The sequence below is a fragment of the Geospiza fortis genome, unplaced genomic scaffold, assembly GCF_000277835.1.
Source record: "Geospiza fortis unplaced genomic scaffold, GeoFor_1.0 scaffold95, whole genome shotgun sequence".
Classification (NCBI taxonomy): domain Eukaryota; kingdom Metazoa; phylum Chordata; class Aves; order Passeriformes; family Thraupidae; genus Geospiza; species Geospiza fortis.
The window spans coordinates 3,598,070-3,624,158 of NW_005054333.1; the positions used below are offsets into that span (position 1 = coordinate 3,598,070).

The 26,089-nt window shown below is 37.0% G+C and overlaps 1 protein-coding gene across 1 annotated transcript in view; it reads left to right on the top strand.

Annotated features, from left to right (window-relative positions):
* SKAP2 (src kinase associated phosphoprotein 2) overlaps positions 1–26,089 on the top strand; it is a 190,542-nt gene that overhangs the window by 119,399 nt on the left and 45,054 nt on the right. Inside the window, exons 6-7 of the mRNA XM_031057631.1 lie at positions 22,470–22,547; positions 23,266–23,349. Of these exons, the coding sequence (XP_030913491.1) occupies positions 22,470–22,547; positions 23,266–23,349 (162 nt within the window). The remainder of the gene's footprint in view (positions 1–22,469; positions 22,548–23,265; positions 23,350–26,089) is intronic.

Here is a 26,089-nt window from a genome sequence, read left to right on the forward strand (position 1 = left end):
TACATTTATTGGAATGGCTTTTGCTCTGTGTCTCAGCCCTGCTTTTGTGCGGTGGACTGTTCATAGAGGCACGCTGATAAAATATATGCTATGAGCACAGCAGATGATATTAGAATAAATAAATGGTGAAGTTGGTTATAGCTGTCTGAAGGCCTCTTAGTTATGAAATACGTGTCAGGGTTAGTCCCAAGGGTTTTGAGGATAACTGTGTCAAGAGAATATATGCTGAAAGGAGTCTGCTCTGTGTGGAGCTTCCAAAGCTGTTGATACAAGCTCTGCCACAGTATACCACTTCTTATTTTTACCATTGCCATTCCTCAAAGCAATGCTCAAAGGTTTCAAACAAAAATAGGGTCCTGTTGTGGTCTGTACTCTGCAAATATAGAACACGGGGTGTACAATCCAGCATGGTGCCTAAGGGTGCTTTTATAAGGGTGCTTATAATATTAGACTTGGGATGATAAATAGTGGAGTGCAGTCATTGCAGCAGCGCCCTTGGGCTAGATGGCTCTTCTGAGAAGTGGGGCCAAAAACCATGGACATGGTACATGCACAGCCTTGGAGTTAGGACTCTTGAGGACACAACTTATGTCTGTCTGGCTCTGGATGCTAGTACTGGTGTATCCACATCTTGATTCAGAACTGCAGGAGGATAAATGGTAACGTTACCACGCCATACTCAGTAGTTTATTGCTTCTGCATGGATAGCTGTCCACAAATCAGTATCAGACCTATGCCTGGTATTTAATTTAGGTAAATACATCCATGATTCTGGAATAAGAATAGGCATATGAAGTGAAAGACTCTCAGGCCTGATTTGCTGATGATTTGTTTAAGTTTTTTCCAGTTGTCATGCAATGCCTCTCATGCTAGCTTCTGCTCGGGTAGAAGAACTGGTTCTTTTTAATTGCTGATATGCTTTGGGGTCTGAAGTATTTATTAAGTTTTTAATAATAGAAAACTGTACATGTGGTAGAGTATAATACTGAAGACTGAGGCCACAATGCAGAAAGGGACATTAAAAATAGAAAGGTAATAGGATACTTTCTGTTGCACTTCTAATGAGATGTTCAAAGCTGATCAAAAGGAGCTCTGGAAGGAGAGTATAAAGCCAACAAATCTCTTCATGTTAGCTTCGTTCCTTGGAATGTCATAACCCAGGGGAAAGGTGATTTCTGATTTATGTGCTGGTTGTGGCTCCCCTTGAAGCAGCTGACCTGTCTTGGAGCACACTCCCTGACACCTGTGCAACCCTTTTCCCTCAGCTCTCCTGGGCAGATGGCTTGGGGATTCTATTTCTGAGAGTTTAGCTGGCAACAGGACCTGTGCCCAGTGGAGGTGGCACACTCACCCTGTGATGAGGGCTGTGGCAGGAGAATGGGCATGTGTAGGAATAAAGAGCTCACTTGGTGAAGAATTTCCCTGATGTGGAGAGGTGCCAGGGAGTAGAGTGCACAACGTGGTCTGGCTAATGCAGAGAGGTCATGAACGGAGGAGACCATTAAATAGAGCAGGACCTCAGGAAGATGGGACTGAAAATATGGAGAAAGAGGAGATAAAGAAGGGGAAATTATGAGAGTTTAAGAATGGGAAGCACATTACTGGACATGAGCAAGACTGTAAGACTGTGCAGGATAAAGGGTCTTCCCAGACATAGGTACTTACATAGGTCAATAAAGGGACTGGATGGAATTGAAAGAAGTAGGGTGGGGGAAATATGGTTTCTTGCAAGTACATTTTTTGTCCAGCTTCTGTGCAAAAAGTTTACTGCATTTTTGTTAGAGATCTCTGGCAAATCCATGTGATTATGGGAGTAAACTGCTAATGTCTCTCTAGAAGTGAGTGGAGAGAGATTAATCTTTTCTACTGCTCTGTCCAGAAGACCCTCCATCTACTCTCTTGCCACCTAAGGGGAAATATCTGTTAAAAGTATATCTCAGGTTGTCATTTGTGGTGAGAGAGAAGATGAGTATGAACAGCCCACTCTTGATGTAGTGATGATTGATATTCTAGTGTGATTGTGGTCAATCAAATGGTCAAGTCAGGCTCTAACAAGAGTGTCCCAGACTTGATGGCTCTGAAGCTGTGGTTTAAAAAGGAAATGTAGGGCTAAAGGGCTGCAAACTAACCATTTGGATTTAAGTTTGAAAGCTACAGTTCTTCCTTGAAAATTGATATAAACCATAACAATTATGGCAGAAATTAGTTTCCTGAATTTCAGACTTTTGTTTCATGTGCTTTCTTTCACCTGAGGCAATCAGTTCTCCCATATATGCCTGCTAGGTTTGGTGGTACCTCCTGTAGTCAGTGTATATTGATTAATAGCACTGCCAGGCCCAGCTCCTAGCTTTGAATTACAAGCCTGTTTCCTGTGTCCTATATCTGCTTTCACAATCTGCCATTGCAGCTTACTGCTCTTTCCCATCTTGAAGGTTAGAAGAGGATTAGGAAATGAGGAGAGATGGGTACTGGAAGTCAGGGAGACCAAGGGAAGTCCCACAAGTTCCTGGATGTTCTCACGGCTGCTCTGGGATCTGAAGTTCGCTTGTGTCTCTAGAGGGAGGGAAAAAACTGACTCTGTGACATCTCGTTACAATACTGCCACATGTTTCATCCCCAAGTAAAGTGAAAATTTTGAATTAGTTGACTTATAAAGTTGGCCACAGAAACACATGAAAAAAATACATGCAGCATTTAAGAGAATCCACTGCAGAAATGTCTGGGTGTACCCTTGTTTTGACGTGCTGTTATTGTTTTCTGCTGTTCTTAAGATATTTTTATGGGAAAGAAAGGCTGCATTTTTTGTGGTAGTTTTTAATGCTTCAACAGCTGATGTTTCTGTCTGTTGGGATACTTGATCATGAAAACAGGCCTTCAAGCAGACTCAGTTTACTGTATAGCATATGCCACAAGTGTGACACAGCATCAAAAATGTCCTTTTCTGTGTGTGTTGTAGAGCTGATTTTAGGTAATGTAGTAACTCTTCGAATGGGGGCTTAGGGCATGTGGCAGTTTAGCCTGATATCTGCATGAAAGTCTCATGGCTTAGCACCAAAAGCAGTAAGGTGGTAGACAATGGCCAAAATTGTAGCCCAATTTGGATACTGGACTGCCCAAAGTAGCAGCTGTCAATTTTAGTAAAGATCAGGACAAACAGGAAACTCAGTGCCACTAAAAATAGAATTATTTTTATATCTTCAATTTTGTGGAATAGTCTGCTAAAAGAATAATAAAAAAATATTCTGAATTTTAAAGTTTAGTCCTGCATTGCTCACAGACTCCTTCAATGACAAGGATGTTCTCTTTAGATGACACTAGATTAGTATTTAGGTGAATAATTTCAGCATTGATTTCTTTCTTAAGAAAGTATATAACATTTCATTTGTAGAGCACCAGCTGTGTTGGCCCTAATCATGTCTCAGTTAGGTAGGGATGAGGTGTAACACTCAATGTTGTTGCAGAAGACATCTTGTCAAAGGACTTTCCTTATTAATTGTGAATTCAGGGCATGTGTATTATTACCAAAATCCTGCTGGGATTATGGTGGCAGCTTTTTATGGTAAGGAATTGTAGCTGATCAGTTTGGAGAACTGTGCAGTTTAATCTGTGGCATGTATGGTTTTGTTTTGATAAATTAGTTCTTGTTGTTTTCTGTTCACTTGCTTGTGTAAAAAGCATTTTTTTTTTACTAAGCTTCACTAGTGAATGCTGGTGACAAACTTTGAAAGATTTTAGTGTTGCTTGTTGCTTCACCAGTGAGCAAATGTGAACCATTTCTTCTCCCTCCTCTGTCACTGGTGCAACTGCGCTCTCCAGCACTGAATAAACGGTCCCCTGTTAGAACAACAGACATCTGGAAGACTCTTCACAGTACTTCACATAGCAATGTTCTGACTCAGCCATTAGTTGTCAGAGCTCAAATCGGGGTCATCTCAAGAAATCTGTAATGCCTTTTACTCCTAGCTGGCCTGAAAATCTACTTAACGTTGTCATTCAAAATTTACATGGTTTCATTAGGCTTATTAAAAGCAATGAAAAATGCAGCAGTACGTAGCACTGATAAAGCCTTTTTACCTTGCTATTTCAAATCACGTTTATGGACGATGGATTTAGCTTCCCGCTAGCCCTGGGCAGAGGTATTATCTCCATTTTATGGACAAGAAAACTGAGTTAGATTCAATGACTTGTCCAAGGTCATATGTAAGACTGATGGTATTGAGGAGAAAAAAATGTCCAGATTTCTGCCTTAATTAAGTGATAATTTTTTTGAATAAACTCAGTGTCTTGGAAAAGATGCATTGATGTCTTTGTCTTTAGGGTTTTAAAAATAATTTTGAGGATTAATTTTGCAAGCCATGAATCAGTATTTCCCTAAGAAACATGAGTCTCATGACTGAGAATATTAAGAATTCATCCTTTTTTGTAGACTTCAGTTCACTGCTTCCTACAAAAACTTTGTTGTAGTCCACTTTGGCTCTGTTGTTGTCTGCCTTTGTGAAATAAAGCTGCCCTCATTATTTAGCTTTCTTCCATTTGCATATGTACAAGAGGGAACAGCTGCTTTCTGCGGGGATTTTGTGTACTCATTCATATTCCCACAGTGGTGGCCTTGTTCTGAAACACACTGCTACCCTGTGGAAAAGCAGAATAATACATGGACAATATAGCAATCAGTCTGTTATTAAACATTTGGAAGTACAGCCTTAAGGGGAAAAAATATAAACACAGAGTTATAGTTTTAAATCTGAAGCAAGTGCCGTATAATGATGATGCATAAGAGTCTCTTCCTCTTAAAGCCACTGGAAAGCTACAGGGAAAATTCTTTTTGAAAGAAATTTTGCAGTCCTCTTTAGTTTTTGAAAAACAAATCTAATTTTACTATTAAGAATGTTTTGTGTTTTAAAAGGGAAAAATATGATAATGCTTATTCCTCATTTGAAGGTAATCTTGGACATTCCATCTTAACTATTGCTGTATCTATGCATAGAAAATTATATTGATATAAACTTGAGATTTCTAAGCATAATTCAGACAACACTTCATTTTCAAAAGATTTATGAATAGTGAGGGAGTCACAGGAGTTTCGTCCTTCCTTCCTTCCTTTTTTTTTAATAACATTTTTACTGTGTATTTTCTGATGCCTGAACATACATTTTTAAGAGAACTAAAGCTCTAGCTGGACATGTAAGTACACAATTTAAAAATACAATTTGTACATGTTGTGTAAAAATGCAACATTTCAGTGACTTCTGAGAACTTTATTTTTTAGAAAAAGCAAGTACATTCACTTTGCTTTTGTCTCTAAATTTTTTCAGAATTAAAGTGACTTTGAGGAAGCATATACAATTTTATCCCAAAGTATCAAGGCATGCATATACATGAGGTAGTGGAAACCCGTGCAGTTAGAAAGTCTTAGAAAGTAATACTTACAAGTGCATCAGTCATTTAAAGTAATAAAAAACAAGTATGATTATGAAGCAAATGCTTCCCTACTGGAATTTTCTTTCTTGCTATTTTACTACCTTCTACTATTGGTCTTGTTTTAGCAGTAGTAGCAGAGAGTATTAAAATATTTTAAAGAGGGAGGAAAGCACTTACTGAATTATTAATATTCTGTTTATGGATATCTGAAAAAAATGGAAGGTCATAGTCTGACCTAGAGACCTTGACAATGTCCTTTAAACAAGCATTAATCATATGTAGTGCATCAAATCATCATGTGCAAGATAACACTAGTGACCTCTCCAACTGAGAATAACAAATGACTCTTAATTTTCCTTTCTGTACGTGACAGAAGTGTTGACAACCCCTGTATATTTTTTCTTTTGCCCTGTACCTAATCAACTGATCATTTTCAACACAAAATTTTCCTTGAAGTTTTTCTTTTCACTCCTATTTCTGCATGATAGGTACCTGTGTAGTGAAACATGTAATGATTAGTCATCATATAGGCATGTTTAGATCTAAAATCAAAATACTTTCTGCATCCTTGATGAAATGACATACTGAAAAAAGAGACTCAGATTACATTAACTAGTTAAAATATGTTAAATTTATAAAGCTGTTCTTCAAAATGCAGGTAATGATACACCATGCTACAACATTCTTGGGGAAGATGCATACTGCCTGAAACATTTTCTCGGATGAAATCTTTATTCATATGAAAAACCTGACAGAATCATGCATGATTTTCTACATCGCCTCCATGAAAGCTACTTAAAAGTCCTAAAAAGGGGTCATTGGTGTTTGTAACAGGAGTTGTGATGTGCTCAGAGACGTGTCTTTATATGCAGTTGGAAAGTCTGAATAAATATTTTAGACCTAAACTGAAGAATTAATTGCCTGTCAGCTGCTGAAAAGATCTTGTTAAACCAGCTATAACCCTATAATCCCATAGTCTTCATTCTGTAATGGGCTACACTGCAACTGTAGGGTACTGGAGGAATCCACAGGATTGGTGTGCTTTAAAGGGTTAACAGGCACCTTAGGCAATATTTCATGACCCTTGCTGCCTTTACAGAAATTGCATCAGGATTTCAGCATTCAGGCCTTTTAAGTCTTGCCATTGCTCTGCCACCTGCAGTCTGATCTCTCCAGCTGGTTTCCTTCTCCCATTTTTGTAGCCTTGCTGTAACTATGAGCCACGGCTGCTTGGCTGAGCCCTGCAGAGACTTGGAGCACATTCTCCATCCTGCTCTTCATTCAGCTTTTCATCATGGATTTGGAGGCAAAAGCAGTGTACCATTTGTTGGCACCTTGGGGTGCTGCACATCAGGAGTCTGGCCTTGCTTTGTCTTTTACTGGTGACGCCAATTCTCACTCTGTCTCCCCAGTTTTTCCTGATGGAATTTCACTGCATGGCAGTGGGACAAAGTTCACAGAAGTCAAATACATTTCAGGATTTTCCTCTAGCTGATGACCTTCTTGATGGCATTTGTTTACTTGTTTGTTCTTTTTGGCACTCACATTTAGAGACCAAATTAGCAGCCTCTGCTAGTTGTTAAAACTGAATGGTTCGCAGAAGAATGCATGAGTAGAGAAGGATATCAGATTAAATCTCAGAAGGCTCAGCATTCTGAAGTATCATGGAGCATCTTTTTAAAGAGTCATAATGAGTGGCTAAATAAACTCTATGTTTTAGCTGTGTTGCTAGAAGCTTTCACGAAAAGCCTGGAGTGGTGGTTTCAATCTCCATCCGCTGGTCAGTCCAGACCAAGTACAGTTGGACTTTTTCAACTAATCAGCTAGGAAAATTGTCATTGGAGTAAAGTGAAACCCTCTTGTTTGATCGTATAGGCAGTGTCTAGGGTACTCATGGTGTTCACATCAATTGCTCTTTCCACTGATTCCTTGGGGTATTAACAAATTAGAGAAGATTAGACATTCTTTCCACAATCCAATTAAATATTGAAGCTACATTTGAGTTGTAACATTATTGCTTTGCTAGAGTCCACTGCGAGAGTTTTGCCAAGGTTTAAAATTCCTCAGCCAGATCATGTTCTGTATTACAGAAATCTTTAAAAAAATACTTTGTGTCACAGCTTCCAGCTCAGAGAGCTTTGAATTATGAAAATCTGAATAACAGAAGAAAAATTGGTGAATTGAGCCACTCTACAACTGATAATCCTTCACATACCTATGCAATGCCTTTTTTTTCTAATGGGCTGATATTCTAGTATGCCTTTTTACCCGTAAGATTCAGATTACATCCTTCTTTAATGACTTGCCTCAAGGGGAGATCTAGAATTTTCATTTTAGAAAATTATTTCTGTTCTATGTTTTAATTTCTAATTGGCTAAAACTCTTGCAGGACTTGCATAGAGAATGTTTTATGTACTGCAGTGTATTGTGTAGGATGATAACTCTGCCTAAATTTCCTCTTCTTCTACTTGACCTCAAGAGGACACCACAAATGACTCAGGGGTGAAATTCAGTATTTGCATCTGTATCACCATAGGTAGCTTCAGGTGGTTAGTCCAGTCTCTTAGTTTTAGAAAGTTACTTGCTTTTTATGGTAGAAGAACGAGAGATTGGTGTGTCTTTTGGTTTTTGTTTTCTTTTTTCTTCCCATATGCTGACTTGTTTTGTGCTGCAGCTCACATCTTTCACCCTTCAAGTGTTGTTGTTCAACAGTGACACCTTCACCTTTCTGTGTTTAAGAAGTAAGTGATAAATTTTAGGCTGTTCCATATTGTAGCAGGTCTTCAGTCACTTTTTTTTTGTATTTTAAGATGAGTTTCAACAGTGAAACAATAGAATATGCTGATTTTTGGCTTGTTCATCCATTTAAGAAAGTTCTGTTGTTCTTTGGTTTGATGGCCTTCAGTGTTGGAAGTTCGTCATTGCCCCCTGTTAGTACTCCTCGTGTAGGTTTTTTTTTTTTTTTCATCCTGTGGATATATAAAATAGTCAAGCACATCAAGTTTGTGATGTATGCTGTGACTGTACCTGATGACTATGTTAGTGTTCTGTGCTCTGCCAATTTTGCTTAAGTTCATTTCTGAATCCAGGTTGCATTTCTAGAACCAGCTGGATAATTTAGGCTCTGTAGCATAGTAATTAATGTACAGTGCAAACCAGCCTGTTTGTTTCTCTTCTGACCATCAGTATCTCTAATTTTTCTCTTAATGCTTACTTCTTTTTCAAACAATCAAACCCCACCTTGATCTGCCTAGCAATTTTTTTGTGCTGTCTTTCCATAGGTCAAGAACTACTGTCAGGAAAATTTTAAGAATTAGACAGTTGTGCTGTTCTAATACTGAGCTTTAGTTCTGTGTGGACATTAAAATTGTTATGCCTTGAACAGCTGATACAGTATCATGCTTCTCTGAAATAAGTTACCAAGAACTACAAGAACTATGATGATTGATCATGCAAATTAGCTTTTTAAGGGTTTCTACTTTATTTGTCCTTAAATACAAGTTCTTCCATTTGTACCCTATAAAATATTTTCAGATTTACTCCTTTCAGTTGTCAATCTATTTGAATATTTTTATCTTCTGCTGTTATGTACAATGGCAAATTAAGCATGAATAGCTTCATTGATATAAAAGATTAGTATGCATTTAGGTGTAACTGGGACTACTGTCCATCTTAATTCTTCTTAGTTGTTTAGAAAAATATACTTTGATTAATAATTGCCTCTTGTAGGGGTAGAAATCTCAAAATGGAGAAAAACCTTGAAGGACTATGCAAGTCTTTGTTGTAAACTTCAGAGCTTCAGAGGTATATGTAGGTGTAACTAAATATTTTTGTCTCTTCTTAATTAAAGTTTATTGTTTTTTACTTTCTCACTATGGACTTCATGGTGACTTTTTTTCTCTTAATAAAGAGAAAAATCTCAATAATCTTAATTTAGTCTTACTGCTTCAGCTTATTTTTTTGAATAAAAGATGCTAATTTACTTGTATTTACACAGATGGCCATCTCATTTTTTCATTGAACAATATGCTATAACACATTATTTTCCTGCTGGTTTTCTGTTTCCATAGAAATTTCTTGATTAAAAAAGCCCCTTTTTGTGACTTCATAATTACAGTAGTTTTAACTTTAGTAATAAAAAAAAGGTCAGAAGGGTACTTTTTGGATCCGTAAAATATGACAGTAGATGCTGTCTCAAAGAAACAATTAAATGGAGAAGTGATAATATGTGTGAGAGGATCTTTCTGAGAGTATTTGTAAACTTCTGATTTCTAAATGTTGCCTTCAGGCTTGGTAAGAAAAGCTCAGTGTTTGTAAAGATTATCCTGACAGCAATATGCTGGGTCAATTGTCAAGACATGTTTAGCACAGGGGGATGTATTAATCTGCTACAGCTACCACTGTGAGTGGTTGGAATAAATAGAAGGCTCAAGCAGATGAAGAGGGATTAACTGTGTAAATTGAGCAAACTCTTCAATCACTAAACCACTGATTTTGCAAAGGATTAGTCTGCTTTTGCAAATATTGATTACTGATTTGTTACTGGGAATGAAGATGATATAACTTGTGCAGTTGGTATGTAGTAAGCTATGTGAAGTGTACATCATTCATATTAATGGGATTGTCATAGGCATTACAGAAACTGACAGATTTATTACAGCAGCGCTCTTAACATTGCCATAGTTAAAGTTGTGTCAGCATTTCCATTAAAAGTTCAATTTTCTTTTTTTTTTTGTGTTCATAGATCAACTTTAATATTTACTCCGTTGAAATTTGGTAACACCACTTTATAGCTTTGACACAATTATTTTTGTGCTCTTTTAAAGAGAACTGAATTAACCCTTTTTATATTAGAAGAAAATACTATGTATTAGTTTAAAACAAATGTTTGCAGGTTTGAATTCTTTTTTTTGAGGGCAACCTTTGGGTGATACTGTGTATGTTCACAAGTTTCATTATGCCTGGTTGGTAGAGAAGTGATGTGTGTTAGGCAGTTGCTATAAAGTGAAAATAACTGAGGAATTTTTGTATAAATGAGCTCTTTTGCTTGTATAAAGGCTTGTCTGTTTTTTTTCTTGTGCTGCTAGTTTATCTGATAAAGGTTATTATGTTGCCTACAAATCCTGTCCCACTGATGTCCACAGACCACAATACTATCACTGAATACTGTCACCAGACCAAGCAATGCTTCTCTGTTATCAGGTTCAGTTAATTCATACACCATTAATGTTATAACTGGTTCAAATTTTAACAGTGGCTGTATTCACTGGGTGGTTTGTCTTTCTAAGCTTTGATTAGATTTATTTGCAGACATAGGCTTAAGGAAAACTCAGGTGTGGTGTGAGAATCAAGGGACAAAAAATGAAAGTTAAATGAGTTTGGAAAAATTCCTACTGACATTTATCCATCTACTTCATCATTGTAAAAGTCTTAAGTTGTAAAATATGCCCATTTCTCTTGATGTGTCATCTTTTTCCTCTTACACAGATATCACAAAACTCGATTACAGCTCTTCTCTTGATTCTCTCTTTCCCAAATTATGGCTCCTGTTGCAGCATATGATAGTATCTGTGATTTATTAACTTCCAATCCCTTAACTTTTGGGATCTCCCATGGCAGATGCTGAAGAAACTTAAATGTGTTTACTATAGGAAAAGATAATTGTTTTAACTGTAAATAAAAAAAATATTATTTCAGATATTTCTACTTGATACTACAGCCAGCAAGAACTGCAAGAGTCATCTGAGAAACATTATGTAGCTTGGTGTAACTTAGAGAGATCCTTGAAAAATTAAAATTGATATTTCCATTGACTAGATGTAGCAAAATGGGACTTATGGGAGAATTGGAACAGTTGGTCAGATCTCCGCTCTCTTGTTCAGAGACAAACAGCTTCTGCCAGAGTTCTTGTTGCTTGTGTCTTCAAGTGTATGTTGTTTTTTTTTTTTCTGGAATCTCCAAATGGACTGGAAAATATTAGTGCAGTCATTCAGAAAACTTGGGAGTTAATATTGGAAGGTGGTCCTTCCTGTCATTCTCAGTATACTCCAAGGTGAATGGCAACTGAAATTTACATCTGGAAAGCTTTCAGGAAATACAGGGGTGTTCTGCTGGCTTCCCACAGTGTGCTCTGCTGGTTTCTTACAGTGTTTCCCTTGTTCTTTTCAGTTAGGTCCCATGCAATTACAGCAAAACAGGAGAGTATTTTATCTTTGCGGTAGCAACCTCCTTGTGAGAGGGGGTTTGAAAACACTGATGTGTTTTTTGAACCATAAAACCTTTGGATTTTTATTACCTTTTTATTACCTCTTTCAGAGTATTTGGAAATAAAGCCACTGTATAAGTCACTTTTGATTTCCTTGCCTTTAATTTTTCTCATGGTCTTGCTCTGTAGATTGATTTTTCTACGTGCAGTATTATCGTTGCAAGAGACTGTAATTCTACCAGAACTTCCCACTTCTACATACTGAATTATATTTGATATGGGTTTTGTGTGCTGCTGTAAGGAAAACTTGAAAGACTTGTATGAGACTTTCTTGTTCTGTTATTATTTTAAAAAGGCTTGCCTTTACATGCAGACTGCTTGTGTATAGTGTAAAGTCATACCTCCGTCTTAAACCAAATGAGCTTTCAAATGCAGAGGAGCTTTGAGTGTGATCGTTCACTGATCACTGAGCAAAGCTTTTTTCTTAAATTATCAGTAGTAGAAGAAATGTATCAAAAATGAGGCAATGAGGCAGAACATGAAAATAATTTTGTGTTTGCAGGAATACATAGAATGAAATTGAAAACTGGCTTAGGACCTCTTCATTGAAATCTGCAACTGCCAGTTTTAAAGATGTGTTTTTAGCTGACTGCAAGAATTTGAATCTTTTCCTTCATACAGATGAAAGATTTTCCAGCTCCAACTAGTAATGTTAAAACTTTTTCTGATCAAGGATATGAGCTGTTGGAGCATTTAAAATGCACAAAGTGTGTATGTATGTTTCCTTTCAGAAGTTTAACAGGCCAAGCCTTTGGCCAAGAGTCAGAACAGTTGGAACTTTGCAGACTACACAGCTAATCCAAGAAGGCTGCCAGTTGGCATAAATTACTTCCATATATAAAACTTAATGCAATTTACATTGAGGTTTTTGTTGGTTTTTCATGGCAGTCTGAGAATTTCCTTGTTTCCCAGGATTTCTTGGGTTTTGCTTATTGTATTTATGGTGTGTTATGCTTCTGATCAGAGCAGGAGTTAAAAGGTTCCCCTGCTAAAATATCCCTCTCACAGACTGAAATTCACATTGGAAGATTTTTCTCTTCAGCTAAATTTGGCACTTCTCAAACTGTAATGTTCTGTTTTTTTCACTTATTTTTCTTTCCTTTTTTTTCATTAAGACTTTTTAAAGGGGGCTTAAACTAGCTTCTAGAAACAGAACAATTTAGAAAAGGATGTATGCACACTAGAACTTACTCAGGAGAAGAGGCAGGGCAAAATTTTGGGGAAATTATTAAATTAAGATGAAGGAAATTTATATGCTTTTTGTTTTATGAATGTGTGATTCATGGAAGATCTAACTTGCATGGTATTGCCAAAATTTGGATGAGAGTTCACAGAGTTCACACTGTAGTGAGCTTTACAAGATCTGTCAAAATATTGTTGAGTAATAAATACTTGGATTACTAGGACATTGAAAGTAAAAGAACATGTATTACTAATTTTGAAATACAATTTAAAAGTTCATTGTTTAGCTTTGCAATAAATGACATTTGGCAGTTTTTCTGCCAAAACATATTAAATCATTTTTGTATCCAGTAAAATAGTTGTCATTGCTTGATCTCAGTGTAGGCTTATTTACTGAAATAAAAGGGCCGGTTGCCTGTCGATGGAATTTTAGGCCCTTCCAAAGTACTAATTAAAAACATTATGACAAAATAAGAAAAGTAATGGGGAACTTCTGCTTCTGATTGCCTCAAGTTTTTCTCAAGGTACTGTGATATGTGAGTATTTCCAAGGGATTCTTATGTGTAGGTGGCTATCTAAAAATAGTTGTAAATTGCAGAGAACAATTGTAGTATTAACTCTCCCAGGTGTTTTAGATGTTAAGCTGAAAATTGTATTTTTCACCTGGAGGTATTCAATGATAGCTTTTAACTTGTTTGATAAGCCTGTGGGACTTATTTCCTGTTAGCCATCTGGGAATGCAGGAATCATGATATGGTTAAGGATGCTATCCATGTGCAATTTTGACATCATGCTGGTCATACTCCAGCTGTAGACTCTTTATTCCTGGCCTTTTAATTTTCTCTGATTAGCTAACAGCACCTTCTGTGGTTCAAGCTATCATATAGATATTCTGAGTCTTTACTTAGGGTTTCTAATCAAAATTGGATGTGTGTGCTTGTCTGTGAGACAACGCTGGGAAATTTCAGCTGGCCTGCATAATTTCATGAGAATTCCCAGTGCCTCTAATTGATCCATGATGGTCTGTTTTGACTTAGTTCTGTCTGCAAAGCAAGGGCATTGTTTTTATCTCTGTGTTTTCCTGCCTACTTTATTTTTCATAACAAAGTTTGAAGCTGTTGCACTGGCAGATTTGAATTGCCAATCTCTACCACTGATGCACTTTTCTGGTAGCTGGTAATTTTCTGGTAATGCAGGCCTCTGGATGACTGAAACCTGTCTTGTGCTGAAATGATTGAGTAAACCTTAATGATTCTTTAAACAAAATTTTTGCATGCCTTACAACATTTTTGTATGCCTTGCATTACAGTGATGTGAGTGGGAGACCTTGTACAAGAGACCTTTTCTTTGCTGCTGTATCTTTCTTTCTTCTTGCCTCAGAATCGTTGAGAAACAGCAAAACTGTGAAGGCTTCTTTGGTGGAGTGTTCAGTGGCCCCTTTTCTAATGCTGTAGGATAATGCCTGCTTACAGCATTAGGGAACATAACTTTTTAAAATCACACAGACACCTCCCACACGCCCCACCCCCTTGCCCCTCCATGTGCCATGGGTGTAATTTGTGAAATTTTAGTAAATACCTTTGTGAAAGTTAAATCTGGATCAAGGGGTGAAAGTCATAACACCTCTGTACATTAAGATGCTATGCAAAATGTATCAGTGGGTGTTTTAGAAGCAATTCAAAAATCATCAAAAGAATGCGCAAATCCAGGACAATATTAGCTTACAAATTCAGAGTTGAGTTTGGATGAGGAGTATGTGATCCAGGATAATTCCATTTGGCTGTGGAGCCTAATGAATGGAGTCAAACTGGCTGACTCCTGTAATATGTTAAATGAAAAAAGGAATTTTTTTGTCAAATGAAATGCTACAACTACTATAGAAGCTTCACTCAGAAAATGTGGGGATTAAAAAGCCATGAATATAAGGTTTGTAAAATTTAAAATAACTAAACGCACAGTTTAAGGGCTGAATAGAAATGACTAAAAGAGTTCTCATGCTAACTGCTTCAAAGAACTAGATTTAGTTTTTGTAAAGACTATTGCAGTGGTTTTTTGGCTGCCTGGCTCACTGCCTTCTCCTCTGCTTACAGGAAGGAAGGGAAGAGAAGAGAAGGATTTGTACCACTGTCCTTCTAAGGGTGGAGTCCATAAGAAATACTCAGTGTTTAAGCCTCTGAGGGTGTGGTATTAATGTTTGTATCCCAAATTAGAAAGAATTAAAACTAGAAACAGATGACAGTGCTTTAAGTATTCTGGTTCTTCTTAGAGGAATATATGAAGGCAAGTTATTCTGTGAAAATTATTGTAAACTGTTAGAGACCGCAATGGGTAATGCTAGGGATGGCTCCATAGCAGAACTTCATAGACTAGGCAGCCTTTGGAACAAACACTTTGAAGACCAAAACACTGACTTTTTGTGAACCAATCTTTCAAAAGCTAAACATTTTCATTACATTTATTCCAGGAATGAAATGTGTTTTCTTTAACATTTATCTTTTGATTCTTGCATGGTAAACTAGTTCAGAGCTACCAGGCTTCTACACTTGCAAAATGCAGAAATAGTCTTTGTGAAAGTGTTCAAGATAGTTAATGAAGCTGATGAGATCTTCCTACTGATAACTTTAATTAGAAGTCTCTAAGAAATGGGATCTTTTTTTCAAATGCAGTATACATTAATCCTCTCTTTAATAAGAAGAAAAAATAAATGTAGGGAGAGGATATGAAAACGAAAATAAACCACCTCCTCTTTAGCCCAGATTCACAGTGCTTGTGCAACAGATGTGACTCCAGTGTATTGCTATGTACAGATTCAAAGATAATTGAATCCTTCTGTAGTAGCTATTAAAAATGGGTAAATGCTGTATTTCGAGATCAAAATGAAACTGAGAGATATGAAGAATTTTGGAAGAAGTGTGTGAGAAAGGGGGTAGGAGGGAGGGAAAGAAGATAAAATTACTTTTTTGTGTTGCTGAAAACATTACTTTCTTTGCTCAACTTTAACACAAATATTTTCAGACTATCTCTGCCAATTTCGAATTGCAGCCTGAGACATAGCATAAAAGCCCTGTGCTAGAGGACAAAACCACTTATTTTCTGCATTTCCTGTAGGAGCAGGCTGTCCCTTTGTGCCAAAAGATGAGCTGGTGGGGAAGAAGACCAGCTTGGTTGATCAGGGAGCTTTTGCTGGAACTCTGGGAAAAAAAGAGTTTATGACTTTTGAAAGAAGAGGCAGGCAACTCAGGAAGAGTACAAGTATGTTGTTAAGTCAAGGGAGAAAATTAGAAAGGGAAGAACTTAATTTGTCCACTACTGTAAAAGATAATAAAAAGTGTTTTTATAAATATCTTAACAACAAAAACAGGGCCAAGGAGAATATCCATCCTTTATTAGGTTCAGAGGGGGAATGTTGTTATCGAGGATGAGGAAAACACTGAGCTAGTTTTTGCCTTCTTTGCCTCAGTCTTCAACAGAAAGACCAAACATCCTCAGGCCAACCAGCCTTCTGAGCTGGTAGAGAGGGACAGGGAGCAGAAGATAGCCCTGAAATCCAAGAGGAAGTAGTTAGTGACTTGCTGTGCCACTTAGATATTCACAAGTCCATGGGACTAGATGAATTCATCCAAGGGTACTGAGAGAGCTGGCAAAAGAGCTTCCCTAGTCACTCCATCATTTTTCATCAGTCCTGGCTCACTGGGGAGGTCCCAGGTGGCTGAAGGTTGGCCAGTGTTCACAAGAAGGGCTGGAAGGAGGATTCAGAGAACTACAGGCCTGTCAGCCTGACCTCAGTGCCAAGGAAAGTTATGGAACAGATCATGAGTGCCATCATGCTACACATACAGGACAACCAGGGGATCAGGCCCAGCCACCAGGGGTCTGGGAAAGGCAGGTCCTGCTTGACCAACCTGATCTCCTTTTATGACCAGATACCCACCTAGGGGCTGATGGAAAGGCTGTGGATGTATTCTCCTTAGACTTCAGTAAAACCTTTGTTATTGTCTCCTGCACATTCTGGAGCAACTGGCAGCCTATAGCATGCCCCAGTGAACTCTTCACTGGCTAAATACTGGCTGGCTGGCTGGGCTCAGAGAGTAATGGTGAATAGACTTACGTCCAGTTGTGTTGGTACTGGGACCAGTTCTGTCTAATATCTTTATCAATGATTTGGATGAGGGCATCAAGTGCACCCTCCGTAAGTTCTCAGATGACACTAAGGGTCTTCAGTGCAAAAAAAAAAGAAGCTGGAAAAATAATTTTTAGTAACTGTCTCATTAATTATGATTGTATTTTTTTTTGTTAGAAGAGCATAAAGAAACAGCAATCACTGTTTTCTCCATATAATCAAACAAATGTATTTTTTCCTCTCAGTTTTCTTTTACAAGGGATGAAGAACAGTGAATTTGAGCAAGATGACTTTACCATTATTATGGTTAAAGCTCTGGTCCTCTACTAGGAAAGCAAACTGTAATCAACCACTTAACTGTTACTGAATTACACTTATCTCCACTTCGCCTGTTTAACTTCCCATAAGCATGCTAAGCACCTCTTTAGAATGCATTGACCTCTGATTATTTCTTGCTTTATGTATCCCTTAGCCCACATTGTAGAAGTAAAAAAAAAAATCCTATTGGTAAACAGTGCAGAATAATGCAGTCTGGTTTAGTTTTATTTATTTTGTACACAGGATGAAATTTTTACATCTTTAGGTCCTCCAAAAAATCAAAATTCCAGGCACAAGGACTGAATTTCATGCTGTGAAGTGACACTGATGAAACTTGTTTTTATGTAATGGACCAAATTCACTGTTGCAGTAAGGTGAAAAATTAAATCATTCAGGCTTTTGCCTGTTTGATTACCAAGTTGCAAAAATTATAGTCGTGCCACAAGCTGTGGTTTTGTGATCTTTCTAAATCACAAGATATTCTGTGTTTGTGGGACTTGTGCAGTGGAACCTATACATTAATACACCTATGTTAATAGCATTAATGTTTTTCTGAAGTCAAAGCATGACTGGTAAAGCTGGCTTTATGCTTGAGTGAGAGCATTTCACTTTCTTTTCACTGGAGGAATTTTCAGCCTGGCAGCAATAGTATTATAATAACTGCCAGCTGCTCACTTGGCACAAGAGTGCCTAGAACCAAGAGGAAGAGCCCAGTGCATTATACATATAATTTACTTTTCTCTAAGATGAAGGTTTAGGCCTCATAAATATTTTGATCTGGTCTTTGATGGCTTTTGTACACACCAGTCTGAAAATATGCATGTGGAGCATAACTTGCAGATTTTATTTTGGAGTAATTGGAGTAATTCCCACCAGTAGGGAAGAGCTGGGAAGAGAAATTATTGTGGGAGATTCTTTTGTGAGTGGGTGGTCAAGAATGAAGGGAAACCTGTAAGTTTAAGCAGATGGACCTTCCTTATTTTATACCATGTATTGGATTTGCAAGGTTATTATCTCCCTAAATATTGGATCGTTTTGAAATAGTCTTCACATCAAAAGAATAAGATTCAAGACATTATTTGTAAGGTAGAAACTCTGAAATGGAAATGAGACCTTCTTGTATCCTCAACTCTGTGCTTGCCCACCACTGTCAGGACAATGAGACAGCAGAAATTAGGTCTGGAAGAGTAAACAGAAGCAATCATTGTGCCTTTCTCTACATATAAGCCCACACAGCTACAAGGCACAGAGCATTTCCTACTCACAATGCCACTTTTCTCTTGGGTGTTTAAAATTGGCTTTAAAAAATACAGTGTACCAAAGGAGAAACCAGGGGAGACTATGATCCTTTTAGCATCTTTATTTCTAAATCATTTAATGAAATCTTGAAACAGACCATACAGTGCTAGGAAGGCATGGTGATCTCTGGTGGTCTCATTTTGAGAGAGAAGTTTTGCTCTGATCTTGTAGTGGGCTTGACCACAAGTTTCTCATGAACAGGTGTTGAGACACCCAAGAAAGGTAGTACAAGTAGGTGCTATCTGCATCCCCAGGATGCAAGCTTCTTGCATCTCCACATTTAATTTCTTACAGTGAAATTCCAGTTATCTGTAATTTCTCCAGTGAAATTACAGATAACTGGAATTCAGGCCATTTCACCTGCATGAGGGAAGGATAAAATTCTCCTTGTCATGAGGACATCCTGGGCTGCGCATGGGAGTATAACATGGGAAATTCTGAGCTCTAAAGGAGTATGTGATTTGAAGCATGTGTCAATTTGCTTTATGGTTCTTTACTTAAAATACATAGTAATGCCTTCTTTCTTGGCAGGATTCCTCTGTCTTAGAATCTTTATAGACGGAGCTGTCTTATTCAAAGTCTCATGCTGCAGTCAGCTAATGAACCTCTGATCTCAGCTGCTGGTATAATGTAAGCAAATGCTGCTTTGCTGTAACAAAGTATAGTAAATATACTATAATGCTGCTTTAGTGATACTTTTTTATGAGATTTGTGCCAAGCCTGATGTATTTCAAACTAATGTGGAAGCAATATTCTGATTGAAAGCAACTGCAAAAACCAACTTGCTATGTAAACTCCACACTTTCTGCTGGGAGTTCCCACATCTAGTAGTTGCAGTTCACTCTAAATCCTGTTTGAGAGATGGACAAGATGGTAAAGAAATAAAAAAAAAATGGAAGAAAGATAGAGAATACAACTTAGAAGTTTCCCATGCAGAATCTCGGCAGTAACTGCAAGGAAAATGTGACTGACTCTCTCCTCTTTCTTCCCTGTGTTGTTTTTGTTGTAGTACTGGGACAATGGTATATCCATGTTTGTGCCTTCTTCCTGCCACATATGCACAACACCTGTGGGTCATGAGAATCTGGGAGGAGGTGGTTCCTTCTCTTTCCTTTATGCTTTTCGTACTACTTATTCTCCCTCCCCTTCCTTCTGAAGGTACAGGGCAATGAAAGAAGGAATTTAACCAGATTTATGCTTTTTCTTTCTTGTACGGCTGTATGTGTTGTGGGATATTATAATTGGGTCTGTTTCTACTGCCCTCCGACTAAAGTTCCATCATATTTTTTGGTTCCCAGGCTTCTCTGACAGAAGGATAATAACATGCATATGATCTGTTTCTGCTTCAGCTACTTACAGATTGTGAGTGGCAGTGGGGCTGACCAGCTGCAGTTTGTTTTTTGGAGTTACTGCCTCAGTTGCTTTGAGGAATAGAAAAAGAAATGACTTCTCTATAGGTTAAAGGTGGGAGGAGGACTTTTTTCTGCAGTGGCAGCAGACAGTGAAACACTCTTTTTCCATGCATGTTCTTTTCCTTTTCAAGGAAAAGCTTTCAGTGCCCTGTTCAAAATAAATGTAGTTACAGAAAATTACATCACCAAATGTATCCTGACTTGTCTCAGCAGAAGTAGCAAAATTGAGAGTGGAATTTGGATTCCATGAAGTAGTCAGTTCAGATGACAGAATAACAACACTAGGGAGTCCCCAAAGCATGTCCTTCTCTGGAACTGTGTTGTCCCATTTGATTTGACTGTTCATTAAATGATCACTGGCCAAGCTTCCTCATCAAAGCCCAAACTGATACAAACAATATTGAGTAAAGTTAGATCTAAATGGCAGTTGAAATTCTTAAATTGTAAAATTTAAGAGTGAGCTGCTTTTGTTTGTATGTTTACTTAGGTTTTATGTCTTCCTCATCTGTGGGTCTGCGCTGTTCTGAGATGAGCCCTACTGGATGAGGTAGAGTTGTAAGTGTTGCACACTGATGCCTCCCAATGACCAATATAAAGCAGCACACTAAATATTTGTTAAAATATTTGTACAAAATATTTGTAAAAAACTCTCCACCTCCCCCACTCATGATACCATAATTACATCACCTTTTAAAGTAACTGTTAAACATATCACATACCTGCCATCAAGTGTCTTTGTGTTTAATTCCCATTTAATGTTGGGCTATGACTGCATTTTACCAAGCGAAGGGAGGACAGCTGTATCACTTTAAAATGCATGTTGATTCTGCTTTTGTATTTTTAACACAATAGTTATAATTCCATAGAAGCTAAAATAGAAATTAGTATACTCCTAATCTTTAAAAAGTAATATTAATTTAAAAAATGAAGCGGAAATATCAATGTAAGTAACATTTTACCTACTGTCTTCTGGTGTAAAACAAAATATTTTGCAGTCTAAAGAGCTGGTTGTGTTTTTTAAAGAATGTCTTCTCGTTTTGAGTATTTTCATGCTTTAAAAATCAGCATTCTCTGCATGTTCCTATCTCTTTCTTGTCTTTTTCCTGTCATAACTGTATTTAAATAAAACTACCATAAAACAACTCATTTGTGAACACTGAATTAAAAAAAAATCAATTTTAAGGAACAACCTAAAAACCCAGGAAACTGACATCATCTTTCAGAGACAGTGCTTGGTTCAAGGTCAGATCATTGATCTTTCGCTCAAACTACATAATTTAAAATGGTGTTTTTAGCACAGGATTTGTCTGCTAATATCAGTCCTTTTCTGTGTGTTTATATTGATAGAACATAATGAGATTACATATATTCTGATGAATAATTGCTGCATTGTAAACTTGCCACCTACCTACAGCGTCTCTTATGAATATTTGATGATAATAAGTAGTAGGAACTTCACTGTGTTGCTTACTTAAAGAACCCAGCAGCACAGGAGTACCTTTTGCTCTGCTTTTTTGCTTGGGGTAAGCAGTATGATATTTATATTAATATTAAATATTATACGCATCTAGCATATTCTTGTTCTTAATATTAGGAGTTCTGTTTAAATCATAATTCTGTTGTTTTAGGAGGAAAAGGTTGAGAGATGGAAGACACAATTTTTAACATTTGAAGTTGTATTTTAAGATGAGGCAGGGTTGGCTGGTTAGTCTTAAACATCTATGAATTAGCAGTTGAGGAAAAGGAAAAAATGCAGTGAGACATACTCACCATTTTGCCAATGCAGACATATTGTACAAGGTGTCTAAAATTAGTGTCTGTAGGTCAACAGTTTTGTAGATGTCTGTACAATGTCTTTGGTTTATCCATTATCACCTTATAGATCCTATAGGCAGTAGTTTTGTGTCATATATTGCAAATTAGGCAAAATATGTCAGCAACAGGCAGCGCCTTTTATTGTCTCTTTATCTGGTTTCTCTTTTTTTAGATGAGTAATAGAGGGTCTTCCCCTTGTATGCTGTTTCAAGGTATTTTGGTGGGAAGCTGATATTGAAAATCACATTTCTGATTTAATTGTGTTCAACTGAGATTCTTGACTGGGTTTCTCCTATTTACACATTTGAAAACTTAGCGCTTTCATTATCCAACTTGCTTTACAGGCTATGTTTGAAACAGTTGCTGTATTTTGTTTCATTAAATCCTTTTCCTTCTGAGACTTGCAAGGCCTGTTATGCAGCTATATTTTTCCTTACTCAAGTGGTGAGGACAACAGCAACAGCTCTGACATCGATAGGAAGATGTTTCATTTACTTAAAATAATCTGGCATAATAGTTACTAGATTTTTTTTCAGCAGCTCTTGCATATTGAGAGTGTAAAATCCATACGTTTATTAATGCTTCTATAGCAGTTTTCTTGAAAAACAGTGCTTTACAGAATTTGTTTTTCTTTCAGGGAATCAGTTTCCTCCTGTTGCAGCTCAGGATCTTCAGTTTATTCTGAAGGCTGGATACCTGGAAAAACGTAGAAAAGGTAATTTTAGCTATCTTTGTGAAAGTTAGTGCATATTTTATGTATTGGAAGGCTATATGTCTGTATTTGATGTTATACACATGAACAACTTTATACAGGAGTGATAAATAAAATGAGAAGAAGCTGAAATGTTGAAGCATTATTATGCAAAAGAAGCATAGCACATAATTGCTTCTATAGTATTGAAAGAATATCCTATTTATTTACTCACAAAGTCATGCTGTGAAAGTCCAGTCAGCCGTAATTCAGAGATTTTAAGATATTTTGAAGAAAACATTTGGAACGTATGTACAAGTACCATATGTTGACTTCATGTTTCAGTGAGCATCAAGATTTATTTTCCTTCAAGAGGGCAAATATTGATCTCAGCTTTGGTTCAGTCAATATTTACCTTGATTCAATAAATCTTATATTGTCACTTTAATACCCACTTAATGCTGCGATAACTCTAGGAAATATTTAGGAAGTTGTTCATTATTTCCTTATATTTAATGTTACACATGACTTCCCTCTTTATGTGATTTAAAATTCTTATTTGTTTTCTTACCACCAATTTTTATTTCTAATTTTCTTCTCAGTGCTGTGCATTTCCTTAGTTTCCTTTCCTTAGTGTCTTTTCTTAGCTCCTCCTCCCTCTTACCTCATCCTTGAAAAGAAGTAACACATTTTTGTTCAATAATGGCATAAACCAACATAACACATGTTGTATTAATTTCAGACCGCAGTTTTCTTGGATTTGAATGGCAGAAGCGTTGGTGTGCTATCAGCAAGACAGTCTTCTATTACTATGGAAGCGACAAAGGTACTTAAAACGATTATGAAAGCTACTATATTTTAATGCATAAAAGGATATGAAAGATTTGTTGGAGTTGGAAACTGTGACTAAAAGGTAATTTTAAGAAATGGAATGAAACTTTTAAAAGAAAGTTCTTTTCTTTTAAAAAAGATTGGACAGTGCTGTGAATTTTTAAAATATGAAAATATTCATCAGAACTTGTCAGTGTTTTCTAATGCAGGGAAACTGAGGAAAAAAAATTAAGTTTCTTTTAAAGCTACTTTGTTTGCTAATAACAGCTGGCTGTTCAGTTTGATAGTATGCTGGTACTCCACTGTTTTACTAGATAGAAAATGTTCTTTCTCTCCAAATAGGATGTTAATTTGAAAACATCCTCTAGTAATTATACCTTCTGAGTTCCTTAGAGATGGTTCTATCCAGGAAAATATTAATCTAAAAGCTGCACAGTGGAGTTCTTTATTTCTTTTTAAATAGTTTATGCTCTGGAAAAGCTAGAAATTAAGTAATGTATTTAACTGAAGTCAGCAATGGAAACTAAAGCAAACTTCTGAAGGTGACTTTTAGATTTAAATGGCCAGTTTGGAAAGAATGTGGCATAAATGTTGTAATATTACTTTGAATTTTTGAAATTGACAGTCAAATAAAGCATATTTAAATTCTGTGCCATGTATATTTGATGTTCAAGGGTAAACAAAATGATACATAATGATATGTGAGTAAATTTTAAAGTAAAATAATGTCTTCTATTTCCATTGATTTTTTTTTCTTTTTGTCTTTTTATTTTTGACATTAGTGCAGGTAGTTATTATGTCGGATTTTTTTATTCAAAGACTAATATAATTTGCTGCAGTTTGTTTCATTCCTTGATATACTGACTCATTTAAGCTCGTCTTCTCTTTAAAACCACGAGAAATAAAGAGCCTAATTGTAAGTCCAGTTTTCATTTTGCTAGTTTCCATCATGTCCTCTTTTCAGTTTTGCTAGGATATCTGCTAAATGTTGCTTTTTGTTCTATACTCTTTTCTTGGGATTTACAAGTTGATCAGGCTTCACAAACATGAAAAATCTTTGTTCAGAAATTTTGAGGAGATGTGGCATGATACTGATTCGGATTTGTCAGTACTGATTGATTTATTTCTCTGGAAAATGATAATGTGCTGTTTACTTATATATATATATATATATAGTTATACATTGCCTAGTAATTTAAAAATAATAATTAAAAAAATAAAAATTATTTTTTCGGAAGATATTTCTAGTTCATAGAGATTGTTCTTGATTATAAAATCTTTGTATTTTTGCCCGCTTTTTTTTAGGAAAAAAAGGCTTGATTTTTTTAACATTCTTTTCCTTATGGCTGTGCTAATGATTATTTATGCTTTCTAGCATGTAGTCTTTGTATTAAGGCAGGCATGTTGCCGACCTGATCTTTGTCCTTTTTTTTCTTTTCTTTTGCAACAACTTGATTATCAAGTCTGTGTTGCAGTTTTTAATACCTGTATTGAAAGTTAAGTTGCCTAGAAATACATTCCCTAGCACTCAGAATGTTGGTGTCATGTTAGGAATTGACTGTCATATTTTGTGGGATCTCTTTCGTTTATGAATCTATAGAGAGGGTTTTTTTTGCTAATGCATTTAGAGCTTTTGTAGGCTGCAGATTGTTTGGGGAAGGTCCTCCTATCCATAACCTAATGGTGTGGGAGGGGCACATGGTCCATTGGAACTGTATTGAATCACAGAATCATTTAGGTTGGAAAAGACCTCTAAGATCATCGAGTGCAACCATTAATGCAGCACTGCCAGGCCCACCACTAAACCCTAAGTGCCAAATTTACATGTGTAATAAATACGTCCAGGGATGGTGACTCCACCACTTCCCTGTGCAACCTGTTCCAATACATGACAACTCTCAGTGAAAAAAAATTGCCTAATACCCAATCTAAACCTTCCCTGGTGCAACTTGAGGCTATTTCTTCTTGTACTATCACTTGTTACTTGGAAGAAGAGACTCACCCCTACCTCATTACAACCTCCTTTCATGTAGTTGTAGAGAGCATGGCATGGTTGGACTCCAAGCAATAATTAATATAATTCATGGAGGAAGCAAACAAATCAGATGCATGAATTTCTGCCCTACCTCCATTGGATTGGTGCTTGTAGTGCAGAAAAACTAGTTAAGCTTGGTGTAGTGACTTAATTTTGTAAAATGGGATGACTAAGTCACTCCTGAACTTGCCTTTGAATAAAAAAAGGTTTTTCTAGACTGGTCAGAGGTACTGTCTTCAGGCCTGATCCTATATAAAAGTGCCTGTTGCAGTGCAGAAGCAACTCACTGTCATTGAGCAGAAACTGGACACCAGCCATGGCAGGCTAGCATGCTGTTAAAAGTGAGCCGTCGCCTTAATGGTTGTGAGGCTACATGCTGCAGTTCATCACGCTGTTCAGCTGCACAGTGTCAGCATGGATGAGGTGTGTGATGAGGCAATCCTGAGCAGCTCTGGCATTTACTCACTGCAACTGTTTTCACTCCCACTGTTGTGGCCAGCAGTGGTACCTGCTGTAGCATGCTGTTGTGCTGGGGGCCTCCTTCTTTGACTGTGACCCTTGATGCTGTACCAGGTAACTTGGACCATGTAGAAATTCAGAGTGTGTTCATACCCACAGTAGATCAGTACTGAAGTGTGTGTTTGGTGGCTTTGTGCAAATTGTGAACCTGGTTTCAAAGTGACGCGGATTCCACACGTAC